Source organism: Ciona robusta, chromosome 11 (assembly GCF_009617815.1).
Source record: "Ciona robusta chromosome 11, ASM961781v2".
Lineage (NCBI taxonomy): Eukaryota > Metazoa > Chordata > Ascidiacea > Phlebobranchia > Cionidae > Ciona > Ciona robusta.
Window position 1 is genome coordinate 1,895,408 of NC_143245.1, and position 17,786 is coordinate 1,913,193.

The following is a 17,786-nucleotide window of genomic DNA, read 5'->3' on the forward strand; positions in this document are numbered from 1 at the left end:
AGCTATAGTAGGTTGAGGTAAAATGAACAGGTTTCTACCGTCCCATTTCGTAGTAAACATTTACATTGTATAACCGTATAGCTCCGTTACTCTATAGGAAATATGAAATATTTTTTGTTAAGGGTTCATCTTACCCCACAGTAATATATGTTCGGCAACCGTTCAGTTTAAACTTAAAGCAAGCAGCAGGTTAACACATAAGTTATGAGACGTGTGGTTAATTAAATAACCCGTGTGACGTATGTACTAAGGCAAGAGTTTAAAGTACTAAGTTGTATCGCGTAATGGATGAACGCAATGTATTTGATTTGTTAGTAGTATAGTAGGGTGGGGGGAGATGGGACACCTTTTCATTCTATTTTCTCGTCCAATTTGGTGGAAAGCATATAAAATTTAAAGAATTATGAAACCTTATCTTCACGACTCCCATATACCGATGTTAATATAAAACACGATCAGGATGTTTGGATATTATGTGCTAAAGGTGTCCCATCTCCCCCACCCTACTGTATATGTCGCAACAGTTACAACAGATACAGTAGTTTACATATATTGTTGGTATTGCATTAACCGCATAGACGTGTAAACTGTAGTGTATTATTTGCTTTAATTATATGGCCTTCGTTATCCTATTTGGAGAGATATAATAGGGTGTATAGGGTAAGATGGATACCGTTAACACACAATGTACTATATTTCATCATTGTGTTTTTAACAACTAAAACGCTATTTTAGATTGGTAAGTACACGGTTATATAATTCTGTAAATATTCATTGTTTACTATAAAAAACTTATCGTCCTACTTTGGTCCTACCTCGTTACTTCTAGGGCAGACAATCACAGGTGTAGTTATGAAATATTAGGATCACTGAAGCATTGGATACGATTACCATGAATTCATTCTCGTTTAAAACAACCGAGAAAAAGTAAGTATATCTGACGTGTATATACTGTAAAAGTGTCGCTCTCTAGTTTAATGTTGACGTTTCTTAGCGTATTTAGACCTTGGATATTCAATGCTTATATTGCTCCAGCCCAGTGGTTACTTATGGATTGTCCAACAAAAACAAACAGCCACCACAAAGTTACATATGATATACTTGTCCTTTAACGCACACATAATCATATATACTGGATATTGCATATTTACTTTGGTATGATATATAATAGGGTGGGGAAGATGGGACACCATTTGGTGGTAAACAAAAGGCATTTAAAGAATTATAAAACCGTATCATCACGATTTCTATAAACCGTTGTTAATTGTTAAAAACACGGTCAAGGTGTTTGGATATTATGTGATAAGGGTGTTCCATCTTCCCCATTTTACTGTTGGCCACAGTACTCTAGCGTTTTAAACTCGTATTGTTTTCTATTGTTTTTAATTCTTCGACGTCACCATAATACAAGATACAATTGTTTTACCCAGTCATGCGAACTACAAGAAGACAGAACGTCACCGCAGGGAAAAGAAGAGCAACATATTACCTGCACTTCAACCGTTGAAAGAATCCGACAAACATCAGGTAAATATAAATATTAACTTGGAGCCTTTTACCTTGTACGAAGTTATACCGTAGCGTCCCTGTGTGGCCCCCATTAATTTCAAATGCTTTAAAGGTATAATCGCATGGTCTTATACTCAATGCATTAAACGGAATCGACCACCATGCAAATACCTTTGTTTTGACTCTGGTATTTATTTAAAACTTATATTATATTCAAGTACACTTAAACTTTTATGTAAGTTCCGAAAAATTGGTTGACGCTTTATAAATGCAAAACCACACAGATTTATCAGATTTATTAGCGTTAAAATTAGTCGCAAGGTGGCAGCATGGAGCATGGTTTACTAAAATTTAATTTTAAACAGTTTTGATTGACAGCTAGGCTGAAGTAAAACATAAATGTGCGCGTATCAATATAATACTCGCTTAACCATTAGTTATAAAACGGGATACTTTGTCGCTTACAAACACTTTGAAAATGTCGTAATCTTAAAGTAGAAAACAACTTACAATAAACAATAAAAGCCACAAATAATTAAATACTTTACGCCCTACTTCGTTTACTATCATTTGGTTTGATTTCTGGTAAACCAAGATAAATTAACGACGGTTTGGAAATCCCGGCCCTAAATCAATGTATTTACCATGTTCTTCTAATTGTGGGGTGAAAGTTTGACTACAAGGATGCACAAATATTTATATTTACAAGTGCAACGGTTTAGATAAAGTTACGGTTAAATTGTTATAATTAGTAAATAATTAAACGTTTTTCTGTAAACACAATTCTTTGCCAAATTCCGTATAATTGGTAGGGTAGGTCACAAAGTTTAAATAAGACCAATGCTTATTTTTATTGTGTAGAATTTATGAACCCAGTTTGTTATAAAATGTGATAAAATCAACGTTGTAAGACATGCGTATCACTTGTAAATCAATCAAACACGGTTTCGGCTTTTAGTCGTGAATCTTGATATAAATTGCATTTAAACCAAGTGGATTTCGTGTACAAGTCTTATCCTGTACTGAGGGAGATATGGCTGTGTAAATACAACTGAATTTATTAAGTTTAGAATCCAAACCTAATTGATTTCACCGCTGTACTGGCACGATGGGTGTTTTAAACATGTTTAAGCATCGAACCACGAAACCTCTAATACATTGCAAAGCTTTTATTCCTAGTTTGCTGGCACGCATTAAGGAGTTTTATTTATTCGCTAATCAAGCCGGCGTACTATCAAGTATCTCAATTCTAAAAGATAGTTTGTGTAGCATTTTATTAAGATAAACGACTTGAATACGAAAGTCATGCCTGTTGTCTAAGTTACGACTTAGTTGACTTTAAAAGCCCGAAGTGTCAGTAAACTTCGCATAGTTTAAATTTCAGAAAAGTTAATGAAATTGAATGGTCAACATTTGACTTTCAAACGTTTTTTTATAGAAGATTAACTCCGGTGTGTTTGTCGTATCAATGATAAATACGCTAAGATTTGCAGGTGTTTAATGGGAACAAGTTTTCTTTATGTCTGTAAATACTTGAATCCTAACACGCCTTATACAGGACAGTCGAAAGGGGGGGGTGGCTTGTTTGAGTATAACAACGGTTCAATAGACAGCATGCGCTTAGTTCTAATTCCAGTGTGATCGTCTGTTCAAATATTAAAGTTTTGACAGGGATTTAAACACGCCGGTCGACATGACTTGGCCCAGTGCTAGATGGGTCAGGGTGGTTGAAACTAAATGTACTTTAAGAAGATTTAGAAATTGAGATATTGCTTTATGTCTGACTGTAGATAAGAGAATGTGTTGCAGTGCAACAAGGGACGGTTAAACAAAGATTTAAATTAATCAAATAAAAGTTTTGCAAACGAAATGCGTTAACTTCTAAAACGATACGTTATACCAATATACGCAATGTTCTTTATAAATTTGCCGTTATAATCACGTTTTAGACGTAATGCTTCTCATCTGGCTTGAATCCAATAACTCTTGCGGGTTTGTCTGCGACTGAACGATCTTAATTTCTCGGTAACGGCGTTGGAGAGACAGGAGTAAATTTCCATCATAAAGTGAAAGTTAAGTGAGACTTAACTTAAGTAAGACAGACTCTCAATACTTGATGGAAATTTTCTTGCGGTTTTAGTCACTAAAGATAAGGGATTCGATTGTTCAATATTTCAACTACATTTGTCAGTCGCTAATTACGCCGCCCGCGTGGTCTACGTAATAAACCATGACGTAAGAAAGAGGGCATTGTGACGTATGGGCCACCCGCCGGCGCCGAATTTTCGCCGACAACTAGATTGTGTTTTTCTGAACACCCAGGAATCTTCGTTGATAGATTTAATGTGTTGGAATTCGTATGGTTTAGGGTGGGAGAGTCAGCATGAGTATTCAGGTCAGGGGATAATTTAATGTATAGTAGGGTGGGGTAAGACGGGACACCTTTAACACATAATATCTAAATATCCTGATCGTGTTTTAAACAACTAACAACAGCCTAAGAAAGTCGTGGGGATACGTTTTTGTAATTTATTGAATGTTTTTTGTTTACTACCAAATATGAGGAGAAATTAGAATAAAAAGGTGTCCCATCTTCCCCCACCCTACTATATAGTACTACGGGGTAGGATAGATACCGTTAGCAGCTTAGCACATAATCTAGTATTTCCTAATCGCGTGTTTAACAATTAATAACAACGCTATACAGTCGTGAGGATACGATTTTTAAATTCTGTAAATATTCTTAGTTTATCATTAAAAGACGATAAAGGAGAATGAAAACGTGAACTATAGGCATTCGTGTAAAGCTATTTTAGCATTTGCTTATATGGTACATAACATAAGACAGCATTATTCGAAACCAACAAGTTTCACCGGTCTACATAGTAAACAACACATGGGCAATAAACTAATGATGCATTTTATGTTTTTTAACAAAGATATAAACATGTAAACGACAACTTTACGAAGTCTAGTTCGGACATTTCGATTGCTTATGGTCTGGACTTGTTTTATACTGCTGATCTGTCGCATCTTAAAACTTTATCAGTTTACAGCGTTCACGTGTATATAAACAGTGTATAAAGTAGCAAAGGCAGAGGTTATATTAGAAAACACTACGTGTTGGATGCTTAAACTGAACGATTTGTGTTGTTGTATTTATCTATATTTTTGCCTTGCGTGGAATTTTGTTTCTGTGTTAACACAATGTTGAATTGTAGACATACAAGCATGTCAGGCACAAACACGGTTCTGAATTCTTTAGTTTTTTTTGTGAGAAATATCTTAAGGAATACTAAAACATATATAGCATTTTATTTATCTCCTTAAATGGGTCAGATTAATTAAAACAACGAAGAAAGGGAAATTAGCAGCAAAACGACAGTCGTTGCGGGTTAAAATTACTTAAAGAAAATAAATAAAATCGTTGCTGCCAAACTCACAAAACAGTATTTATAAACATGTTTATTACAGACGTGTTAGGTTTGAATGGACGTTTCGAGTAGGTTTGTGCATTTAACCCTCATTGTTCAAGGTTTGCAACTTAACCCCACAACCCTCACCCCTATGACCCCTAAAGCCACCTCCGCTCACCCTGCCCCTAAGAAACCCATCTTACCCCGAACACCCCCTCACCCCCAAAACGATATTAAACCTTGGACCCCACAAAGCGGTGCTTCCCCGCTTGACTATGACGACATAGACCTGGATCTAAGTTTACCGGAAACCCCCCCACCCACCCCTCAAATTACAACCGACCGCCACCCTCAGCGACCAGACGGGCCGCTTCTGTTACGTCACAGACCAAACACTGGCACCACCCAACCAAAAATCGTCGGCAAACGTCGCGGATTGAAACCTAAAAAGTCGTTTTTAGCTACTGTTGCCATGGCAAATGTTTCAAACGGTCAACGCGACCCTCAAGCACGTTACCATGGCGACTCGAATGCTAAAACTCAAGTAATTACATTCGAGGATATATTTGGTTTGCGACCGAATCAGCAGGTATGGATGCGTAAATAAATAAATGAATGAATGTAACTTATCTATCGTCGCTCGGCTGGGTAGCGAATGTATTGTTTTATACACCTCATTCCTGCTAACCAGTTTCACGTATATATGTAACTTCGTTGGTAATTTTTTGTGTGATTTTTTATCTTTTTTGGAAAATAAATTTTAGTCAATCTCTAATGCACCATCACTGGGTTGGAGCAGTTACGAACCAAATAACATTTTTTACGAACCAAATAACAAATCCAACACAATAATGCATCATAAGTGTCCATAAAATTCTAAAGGTATAATACCTCACGGTAACAATTCGTCTTCCTTATTTTCTGCTGTTGAAGACAAATCCCACCAGCTTTATCAATGCCCACCCCCCTATATAGAAGCATTCAGTAAAGTAATCTTATAAAACCAATAAACTTGACATAGCATCGCGTGGGTCTGAATACTTTGTACACGCTAATACCTTTTCATAAGTGTTGTTCAATGCTTAGAGTTGTTAGCAGGCAATGCTTCAAATGGTTTGTTTGTCAAATAATTCTTTGCTAACCTGCTAGGCACCTATACATCGTTTGACTGGGGGTAATAAGTCAACTCTTGGTAAAACACGAAGTTCCTTTGGCGTCGCTTGTTATATACAGCCGATTTTATATAACTGAATACGAATATACCTTGTTTTATGCTCGAGTGGCCAAAAAACGGCACAGTCGTTATTATACGGATATTCTGTTCTATACACCTTGTGATAGCTTACATAAGTTTACCACTCATGTAATTTTGTGGTTGGTTGTTTTTTTTTATATGACTGACATTATAGGATGGAATTTATAGTTAACATTGTCATTTTGTACAGAACTCAAGCACATTCGGTAAAAGTCATTTTCCATCAAGCGAGGGGGTTCTACAACAAAACAAGTCGTACCAACAGGTATTAATACCTTGTAGTGTGACTATATCGCTTATAGCGGGCATACTCGCGCACTTTGTACAACTTTAAATAATATTTCGATTAATTTAATTAAAATCGTAACAAATTTTGTAAATATTTTTATTTCTTCTACAGCATGGTCTTGGATCGAGGAGAAATGCTGGAAAAAGTTTAGTTCACCATACGCATGAGGTACGTGGTTGTTTAAGCTATGTACTATGGGGTAAGATGGGACACCGTTGACACCGAGATCTCTTTTTTCCTGATTTGAAAAAACTACCAACGCTCTTTTAGACTCGCGGGGGAGTTTTTACATCAGCACAAAACGTTGCACAGTTTTCAAAACCCACAATGACGTCATCCTTTTATTTTCACAGAACTATTCGTCCGGTGTGACTCACCTGCCCCACCTCGTGGATCATCACCACCACCAACATGGATCCACTGTGACGTCAGGATCCGGTCAAGTTCAACTTCCTCCTACCAAGCTACCGTCAGCCAAAGCCATGGGTTACAAGTCCATGGCAGGCGGTCTTCCTTTGCATGCGGGGGCGAGCAACAGACACATGGGGGCTTTCCCTGATACGGGAAACGGTCTTAACAGGAGTAGTACGTTCACAGGTACAATTTGAACATTTATGCTGATTTTTTATATATTGTTTTTATGAGAATGGCAGTAATGTCGCACCCGCCTTTTCCGGTAATTAATTACATCCATTTCCGTCACATTATACTTTATTTATACGCGTTACCTCCCAGGTCACAACTTGTTCAGTAAAACACGTCACAATGCCTCTAATCGACACGTAGCTGCGTCACAAGGCAACTCTTTCGATGTTGGGTTGTCAGAAACGGGGAATACCCGGGAGAACGTAGTGGGACGAGTTTTTGAAGGAAGGAAGTTACCAATGTCTTCTGACGGTAATTTAGGAAAATACGACACATATATGGTAGGGTGGGGGAGATGGGACATCGTTTTTCTATTTTCTCGCCCCGTTTGATATAGTAAACAAAAACTCTTATGGAATTATAAAACTGACTCTCATAGACAGTTTAACTGACCGTTGTTATTTGTTTAAAACATGTTAAGGATAGCGGATATTATATGGTAAAGGTGTCCCGTTTTCCCCACCCTACTATATGGGACACTATATGTGAAAAGGCTGCCACAATTACGCCATTACAGAGTAAAATAATAGTACTGTGCGGTGAATAGGATACTGTTATCATCTAAATCCCACATTTCCTGATCGTGTTTTGAACAATTAACACAACATAGCCCTTTCGTTGGCATATGGTATATAATTCTGTAAATATATTTTGTTTACAACCAAATGGTAGAACCAGTCTGAAAAAAGCATGTCCCATCTTACCCTAACCCACTATACGGCACGTATATGACAATATATATAGCAAAGCTACGTATATACGCAACGAATGAGTATTATTAAATCAAAAGACAAGCAGAATATGTAAGATGTGACGGCGTGTTTTCATCCTGGTTCATTTAATCTGCTTCTGCAGTATTTGATTACACCACAAAGCGTTAACTATATAAATATCTATTTTGAAATGATAACTTCTGTAACCTAACGTTACCTTAAGCAGAATTCTCGGAATGTAACTTTACTAAAATTATTAAAACATAAATAAGTTCTGTGTTTAAAGCGTACCATCCTCGTGTACGATCCAACGTTAACATGGTTCTGTATTTGCTCTCGTGGATATATTTAAACGATATCTATAGTATGGCGATGTATAAGTAAAAGTTAAAACGCGGCATACTAATGAATAAATATGACAGGGCAACGACATTCGTTACAATCACACGAGTTTTCTGTTCCATACACCTCGTGCCCACTTACGAGTCACCACTTACGTAACTTTGTGGGTGATTATTTTATGACTTTTTATATATTGGTGACAATTTGGACAAGACATTACTGACCACTGGGCTAATATAACGAAGACACATCGAACAAGGAGGCCGACGTACATGGGTGTTAGAAATATAGTAGGCCTGCGCTAAAATACTCTTTAGTTTCCTAATGTCCTCAATAGTAGAAAACAAACAAACAATTCTTACAGAGTAAATATCCGTATCATCACGCCCTAAAAGAGTGTTATTAATTGTCAAAAACACGATTACGAAACATGGGTTAATATGTGATGCCAGTATTCATCTTACCTTAGAGCCGCACTGTATCTGTATGCATTATGGTAATGCATTGCTTTGAAATAACATCTGGCAGAATAAAATCAAACTTGCCAGTTGGATTAGGTTTTAGCCTTTGCAAATGTGTACATAAGAAACAAAGAGGGGCCAACTAAATATTTACATTTTTTGAACTTGTTATGAACTTTCAACTTGTTTGGCCTGTAAAGTTTAACGAGTTAAAACTGAAACGCCTCAGCAAACATCTTTGTGTTAAACATGTTTTATAGGTAGTAACATTTATATTGCTATCCAAACACGATGTCTTGAAATGGTATTGCCAAATTACCCCGAATCGAATTCCCGTAACCTGTTTTGTTAAAAGTGATATTATAATTTGTTTAAGGCTTGTTTATGGGGGGTTATTTTTATTTCTCTGAGCATAAAATGTGCGAAATTTGTTATAGAGGCGGCGAGTAACTGATAATTTTTGCGTAGCCTATATAATGAAGAGCGGCACGCGTAACTATGGTGAGGTGGGGTAAGATGAAACAAGATTTATTCTCTTTCCCCTCCCATTTAGTAGTAAGAATATTTACAGAATTATGAAACCGTAGTCCACGACTCTAAAGGGGCGTTGATTGTTAATTGTTCGAAACACTCCAGAAAATATGGGAGTTGAGTACTAACAGATCCGAAAATATGGGAATTGGGTACTAACAGATCCGAAAATATGGGAATTGGGTACTAACAGAATCCCATCTTACCCCACAGAACTATTTTAACGAATAAAGCTTCAGGTTTTAAAAAAAAGTTGTTCAGAAGTTATAACAGAATGGGAGAATTTCGGAAATTATAACACGGGTGTTCGCTTGCATACTGCATACACCTCGTTTACGAGTTGCTAAGTAAACAATTTTGTGAGTTTTATTGCACAGACATCTTGCCCACACTATAGAGGTAACAGCGTCGCGCTTTTAGCCGGGTGACATCTACGTATAAAGGCAAACGACCTTACCACAGTCTGTGTGTAAATACAGTAGGGTGGGGGAAGATGGGACACCTTTTAACCCTGTTTTCTCGTCCCATTTAGCAGTAAACAAAGTACAATCAAACATTTATAAATCTATATCCTTACGACCCCCATAGACCGTTGTTAATTGTTTAAAACACGATATATGGATGTTATGTGCTAAAGGTGTCCCATTTCCCCCCACCTTACTATATGTTTATTTCTAATTGCTTTGCTATGTCCCACGTTACTGGTTTCGTTGCCACTTTTTAAAACATATTATCACATACAGAAGCTGTAAAAGTATTCGGATCCCGCCTTACAACTTTCGAACAAAGCGAAATCGTCGACTACAACGATATTTGGTTTCTTGGTTTGGACGGCAAGAAAGTCCAAGGAGTGCATGGAGCCTCACAGAACTGCGGCTATGATGACGAAAACGGCTCTTACATCAAGGTGCCTATACAAATCAGAGATGTTAATTATTTTACATTGTATTGATACATTCAACATGTCCAGGTTCTTCACGACCACATGATATACCGATATGAAGTGTTAGAAGTGATTGGAAAAGGATCGTTTGGTCAAGTTGTTAAAGCACTTGACCATAAGACCAACACACTGGTTGCAATAAAGATAATAAGAAACAAAAAAAGGTATTTTCGTTTGCACACTGTATCACCTAGTGTTTTTTTTTATGACAAGTGAAAGCAAAAAATGGGAATTTTGGGGAAGTTTTGTATAATAATATTTGTACAATCTAATATAACTGCTGACCAAAATTAGAATGAATTTTTCACTTTAGCAAACATGTGTCTAAAATGACTTAAAGATGATTTAATAAAAAAAGAATAAAAAAAAGGAAATAAACACTTTAAACTGCAAAAAAAAGTAACCTTTCAAATAACTCAGGGGGAATTAAGTTTTTGCCCCCTTGTTATGTAAAAGTTTGATTAGTCATAAATATTAACCTTTTATTTGATCCTTTCTCCATCATGTTATTGTTATAAAGACACTTAAGTTTACATAGCAAGGTGAAAGACATGTCCATCTTATTGAAGATGAACCAGATTTAAATAAATGGTTCTGACTAGTTTGAACTTGTCCCACCCTGCCCATTTTTTCAATAGAGTAATCTGTTTATATTGGAATCTGATTAAATAATGATGCAATGAATGTTTGATCTTATGCCATTTTTATTGTATTGGTTTTGACAAATGTTGTACTGAATATGTGAATAGATCACGTTTTCAGCCATAGTTCCAGATTCCACCTGATACGCATGCGCTTAAAAAGTACTTTGCTCAAACTTTTTTCTTACAAGCATTGCTGCTTCTGAAGTATGAAGGGTCACAATTAAAAAGATACGTTTCATAGACCTTTAGTTACTGTCTTTGTTCTTCTTTCCTTCATAGGTCCTAAAAAAATTCTCCATTTTTGTGTAAAATATGGTTTGTGGTTTACTATTTTAATACTTGCATCAAGTTAACAAAGCGAATTAAAAAAAATACAAATGTAGAATTGGGCTATTAAAGCAGGAATGAACAGACCAATTTTAACAAAATGAGCAAGGCTAGTTCCCAGTCTCGCTCACAAATGACTTCAACACAGGTTTCACCATCAAGCACTTGTGGAAGTTCGAATCCTAGATGCGCTGAGGCGTAATGACAAAGATGGAGGACACAATGTTATTCACATGATGGAGTCGTTCTATTTCCGGAACCATCTCTGCATTACATTTGAGTTGCTTGGGTATGTGAGTGTGTAAGCTATGTCTGGAGGTGGTTGCTCTTTGGTTAGGTACTTGCATTATAACCAGAAGACACTGTGTTTGATGCTTAATACCGGTACTATTAACGGTATATGTGCCGTTGGGCAAAACCCTTACAGATAATTCTTCAACCAGTTACTCACTAATAGGTTGTTCACCTTAGATGTCAGGGTAATGAGCAAACTCTGGTTTAAATCTCAGATCCCAAGGCATGCTGCATTGTAGGACCTCATCCACATATAATAAAGTGTGTGGGTGGGTCACTCAATCAGTCTAGGTTACCCAGCTAATTTTTCTTGTAAAAATCATTGCCTCTAAATGGTTGGAAAAAGCTAAAATCTGTTGAAATTCCAATACCCTAATTGCTTATATATGTGTCCTCTCCCACTAATTTAAACTCCCAATTGTAAACTCATGCCGGAACTATATATTACAACAGTAATTACCCAAGTCACATTCCCTGTTAAACAAAAATCAAAATTCTAGGGACAGAATATTTTGAAATGTTACACAGCTTACATCATACATAAGCGACAAGTGATGTCATGTATGAAGGCACAGTTGCACACTCCCATAAATTTTCCACACTTAGTCACGAAGTAGAGATAGGATGCTGATGAAATTTCCATTTAATTAATATCAACATACCATTCAAAACTGTCAACCTAATTCAAAATCTTGTATATACAATTTGTGTTAGCCATATACCAACACAAATTGTGGTATGTTACTTAGTTATTACATATTAAATACACTACACATATTTTGCATCAAGCCAATTTATGTTTCTGTTAGCAATATACAAAACAAAATCCGTCAAGTTCCTGAAAAGTTTTTAATACCTGCAATTGTGTTACAGGATGAACCTTTATGAGTTAATAAAGAAGAACAATTTCCAAGGCTTCAGTCTTCCACTGATACGTCGTATCGCACATGCTTTACTCAAGTGTCTCTGCCTTATCTATAAAGAGAGGATCATACACTGTGATATGAAACCAGTAAGTATGGCTGATGATTTTTGGGTATCTTTATCTTATCACTTCATACCAAGACGAAATTGTAGAGAATATATCTAATTAAAGAGTTATATGCGTATATTTATAGTTCAATACATTACATATAATATATTTTATAAATATTCATGTTTTATACAATACCAATAACTTTTTTTTTACCAGTCAATAATTTATACCAGTGATACCTTTAGCATCACAGTAAGAATGTCTAGGAGCCTTTTAATAAAACATTTAATATTTGTAGGAAAACATCCTGATTCGACAGAAAGGTCAAAGTTCAATCAAGGTCATTGACTTTGGGTCAAGTTGTTACGAACATCAACGTGGTAGGTTTAATACAATCACCTATTGATCCGCTATTGTTGAATCAAGCAGTCTTGGTATCATGTCTGTGGGCTTTAATATTACATTTTGAATGTTATTTTCATTCTGGTTTCCTAAAACTTTATGCTTGTTATTTGTATTCTAAGCTTTAATGCAGTTAAAGTTATAACATCAATTTTATTTGTGTCAATATACATATATATTTCAACTATTTGGGTTTTAATTCTTATAAAAGTGAAATTTATGTTATTCCACCACAGTATACACATACATACAAAGTCGTTTCTATCGCTCCCCTGAAGTTATCTTGGGCCATCAATACAGCATGGCTATTGACATGTGGAGCTTTGGATGCATCTTAGCTGAGCTGTATACAGGCTACCCCTTGTTTCCTGGGGAAAATGAAGTGGAACAACTTGCTTGTATTATGGAGGTAAGAAGACTAAATGCTTCAGTAGCTCTACTGTCTTAAATTTTAATGATTCCGTGTCATTTGGTGTTGATTTACAAGTGACTGCATTAATCAAATTTCAAAGGCTTTGCACTTCTTAGAAAACTTCTATTTACCTGGCATTCTATAGTACTAGTCACATGTACAGCACTTTCTATAAAGATGTATGGGAGCAGTTTGGGTGTTAAAACCCCAGTCTGGATGTTGGTGTCTCTCCCACTCAAGAACCTTACCAATATAGAGTTCAAAACTCTCATTTAAATGTTAGTAACAGCACACAGTTGTGACCATACAATTTCTAGTTCATGTATGTGAGTCTTAGTTTGTTAAATACAGTTTCTCTTAAACCCTCATATCGAAACACAGGTCTTAGGACTCCCACCTTCAGATTATATTGAAACAGCCCAGAGGAAACGGCTTTTCTTTGGTAAGTTCAAAACTGTTTTTAATAGATGAAAAATTGTGCTTTTAAATAAGTATAGGATTCCTACTTTTTCATTACAACAAGATTTTACTTTTTAGTGGGGTTTTTAAAAACTAGTTTGGCAAAGGTGACTAAAAGTAATATTTAAAATATTTTATAGGCTATAATATATTTGTGATTTTAAACGAAACATTGTTTTAAGTAACAATAAGGCAAGTATTTCAAAGACCACTATTCTGTGGTTGTTGCTATTATTTTGTCGACTTCTTTCTTTCCAAGTATTAGTTTACATGTTTGAGGTCAGTGGTTGTGGTAATAAAACACCATATACCGCTTAATATAATATAACAATGCCCTCTGTGGGGTATTGTGATGTCACAAAAGTGTATTGTGGATGTTTAAATGGGCTTAAAATATTTAGGTCAAGTGGTTTTTCTTTAACTTTTAAATTGTAAGCAATTTTACTGTATCCATACTTTAAAAATATTATATTAATACCTGTAGTTTTGCTCATAATTTCCTTCTTTTTGTTGTTTTAACTAATTTGATTTTCGCAACTGTATTTAAAGAAATAATAAAATTTCTTTTGTATTATATCATACTACATTACCAAGCATTATTTGAAAACCACAAAATTTGAGAAGCAATAATTTAAATGTTCTTGCAGATTCAAAAGGTCAACCAAGATGTATAACCAACAGCAAGGGTAGGAAACGTCGACCAAACTCCAAAGACATCAGCACTGCTGTTCGTACAAGCGACCCTGTGTTCCTGCATTTCCTAAGGAGGTGTTTGGAGTAAGTGTCCACCATTTAATTATATTTGTATGGCAGGCTATTTACACCATGGATAATGGGTGTCCATGGGTGCACCAGTATATATATATACATGAATGTAGTAATGCACACTATGTATAGCGGGTTTATACATTAGCTAGGTGAAATTCTAGCCCACGCACACAAACAATTGGGTATATTATTTGGGTAACTATTTAACTCTAAGGCACATCTCGGGCCCTTTGAAGACAGCAATGCTGTAGCCTGTAAACCCCGCAATTGCCATAGGAATCTGAAAAGTTTGCTGTGCCAGTTTTGCGTATGCTATAGAAATCCAAATTAAAACCATTGGTGTGCATACTGGCTTCTATTATTTCTGTACCACTGGCCTACACTTTAAAGTCCGGCGCCGTGGCGTAGTGGTTAGCGCGCTTGCCTGTAACCATTAGGTAATTGGTTCAAGGCTCGTCGCTGCTACCATTGTGGGCGTATGTGTCCTTGGGCAAGACACTTAACGACAATTGCTTCAACCCAGTGGTCACTAATGGGTTGTCCAAATTATCAGCCATACATAAAAAAATGAAAAAAATCCCCCAAAAAATAATTACCCACAAAGTAACATACATGGTAACTCGTAAGCTGGCACGAGGTGTTAAACCCGTGTTATAACGACTGTCGTCTTCCGGCCACGCGAGGATAAAGTAAGTTACATTCAAAGAATGTAAACATACAGTAGCATATTGGTTTTGCTCACATCGGTAATACATTCAAGTTTAATTATATATACATTACTACTAGATGGGAGCCATCCAAGAGAATGACACCAGATGAGGCGATGCATCATGAATGGATTGTAGAGGGAAGGTTCCAGAAGACAAGAGGTCAATCCAGGCATGTTGGGAAGAAGTCCATTGTACCTGGTAGCAATACAAAGCCAGTGTCAGCAACAAACAACAGCAATAATACAACAGACACTGAAAAAGCCTCAAACCTTCAACCAGGTAGAATGTCTTTTGAATTATTATTTTTTTAGGGGAACAATTGTTTTTCCCAACTCTTTACTTAAATTGAAATTCTTTATAATTTTTTTAGTTAGTTTTATTTTCAACTTTCTTTACTCATTTATGCTAAACTAATATTGTTTCTATGTTTGCTATTGTCAGAGAAAACAGTGCAGCCTTCAAGTGGCACTAGGAAGGGGAAATCCGGCAAAAACACAACGGCAAAAATTAAAGAAGGAACCACAGAAGGTGGTAATGATGGTACCGGACAATCAACGGATCATAGTGGGGAAAATAATCGCTCTACAGAGACATTTAGTGATGAAGATGCAAGTCGAGAGCGATTACAACCAATTGGAGCATCCAACACCAGCATGTTGGCAGATGATGTGGAGAATGGAGACATAGGTAATGTTTACATGCAACGTAAAATACCCACATAATATCACCAAAGTATTCTTCTGCTATCAGGCATAATGTAAATACTCATTTAATGACTAAATTATAAGCACAAAGTCTGCGCATATTTAGTCTCCGTTCGTAATTTTGGTCCCTATCTGATATTTAACAACTCTGGTGGTTGCCAGATGAGCCATTGAAAATTTATATTTAGTGAACCTAAAGTTTGTTCACTTCTGGTGTAGCTTAATACACTTGATTTGTTATTCTTATTACAATAAACTCATTTACAATTCTCATTAGAAGCGGAGAAAACAGCTGCCAAGGAATCAACCAAAAACCCCCAAAAGCAAACAAGTGCAAAAGAAAACCAGGAAAATAAACTCATAGTACCTGAAGCTACCAAGCTACCACCTATCGCTTAATGATCTCCTCAATTAAAATGTTACTTTTTAAAAATTTCCTTAAAATTGGGTGGTTGTATTGAAGTGGTGTAATAGAGCCACCTTTTAGATAGCTATCATGTTTCTTAGAATATGGTAGGAAGATCATAGAATTAAAGCAGGGAGACCTGAAATCACGACACAATAATGCTTAGTATAACCTAATCACACAAGTAGAAGAGAAAAGCGTGAATTGAACTTTGTGACTGATGTATCTTGGGCAATACCTTCAACTATTACCTATTCCTTACAGCTATTTATGTGAAACAGCCATATTCACACAGCTGATTTTTGACCAGAGCTGCAAGAACTATAAATTTATTAAAATAACAAAAATAAAGTTTGTTGGAATCCCAGTTTAAACTACTGAAATGCCTTTTCAAATGCCGCTAACTTTAAATATTTATTAAACTTCCGAAATGATGTTTCATTAGCTTCCAGCCCATTCATCTGTATGGCTCAAACCTGTATATTCATTTATTTAGTCTTTTTTTAATAACTGCAGCCTGTGCTTGTGCCAAGAACATACAATTGTTGTTTATTTTCTTCCAGCAGCCATTTTGAAAGTGCCAGACCTAGCTTACTACTTTTGTACGTCTTATTGTTCTAATTTTCCTTACTGAATACGAGATTACGTACTGCGATTCTTCAGTGTTTTATTTAGGATAGTTATTGCCAATTAGTTCTGTAATTTTTTTTATCTGCACCCCTCTGTATTTTACATTGCTTTTTATTCCGCCCCAAAAGATTTATTTTTGTTGTGCAGAATATATAACATAAACTCACGTTTACCTACTAACAAAGCGACATCCAAAATTTGAACCAAGTAGTTGATGCGTGCAATATACAACACACAAACTGGGTTAATTTTAAATGAACAACTCTTTTTTTATAATAAAGAAAATATTTTTAGATGTTGTATATCACTAACACTTTTGTTTATACAGCTATCCTTTACTTAAGCGTTGTATTGCTCTTAAATACAATCTTTAGAAAAAATTTATGTGTTGTTTAAGAGACCTGTGTTGTTTGAGAGAATGTTAATACTAACAGCGAGCATAAGGTGTTTAAATAGAAAATACATTATTTATGTGTTATGTACAAAATCATAGATGTTGTAATTAATATAGAGTAAAGTTGTGTATAAATGCACCATGTTTGCTGAAAATGTATCAGTTTAGTGATGTGTTAGTTATATCATAGGTACCTAAATATAGATATCTATAGTTATATTAGCTATTTTGAAAAAACAGATTTTTGATAAATCGCTTAGGAATCTTTTATGATTATGCTAACAAACAGGGAATTCCAAACGCTGTGGTTTTAAAACCCCCTAATATTACTTGAATAGTTGTGAATATTGTATATATATAATATTTAAAGCGGGCGCGAATTTAAATTGCAGAAAAAATTACTTTCTCTTTACACATTTTCAAATAAAGTTAATCACATTTAAATATACCACATTATAGATTGCTTAAGTAAAATTTTGTTTCAATTTTAAATCTAATATATTTATGTAAAAAAGTCCAAAAACCAAATCCCGCTGACATGTTGAATATGACGTCA

At 35.6% G+C, this 17,786-nt stretch overlaps 1 protein-coding gene across 2 annotated transcripts; it reads left to right on the forward strand.

Annotated features, from left to right (window-relative positions):
• Nucleotides 1-795: 795 nt before the first annotated feature.
• LOC149727731 (dual specificity tyrosine-phosphorylation-regulated kinase 4-like) lies at nucleotides 796-17,129 on the forward strand. 2 transcript variants are annotated; one of them, XM_089888116.1, is made up of 17 exons: nucleotides 796-927; nucleotides 1,431-1,527; nucleotides 6,371-6,445; nucleotides 6,581-6,637; nucleotides 6,823-7,066; nucleotides 7,205-7,366; nucleotides 9,905-10,068; nucleotides 10,132-10,268; nucleotides 11,224-11,364; nucleotides 12,243-12,381; nucleotides 12,644-12,725; nucleotides 12,984-13,156; nucleotides 13,541-13,601; nucleotides 14,266-14,395; nucleotides 15,173-15,375; nucleotides 15,538-15,783; nucleotides 16,078-17,129. In XM_089888116.1, the coding sequence occupies exons 1-17, from the start codon at nucleotides 893-895 to the stop codon at nucleotides 16,197-16,199; spliced, it is 2,268 nt and encodes a 755-aa protein (XP_089744242.1). In that variant the 5' UTR covers nucleotides 796-892; the 3' UTR covers nucleotides 16,200-17,129. The 2 variants fall into 2 exon arrangements, with proteins under 2 accessions (XP_089744242.1, XP_089744241.1); XM_089888115.1 differs by lacking the exons at nucleotides 796-927; nucleotides 1,431-1,527 and adding an exon at nucleotides 4,963-5,514.
• The last annotated feature ends 657 nt before the right edge of the window (nucleotides 17,130-17,786 follow it).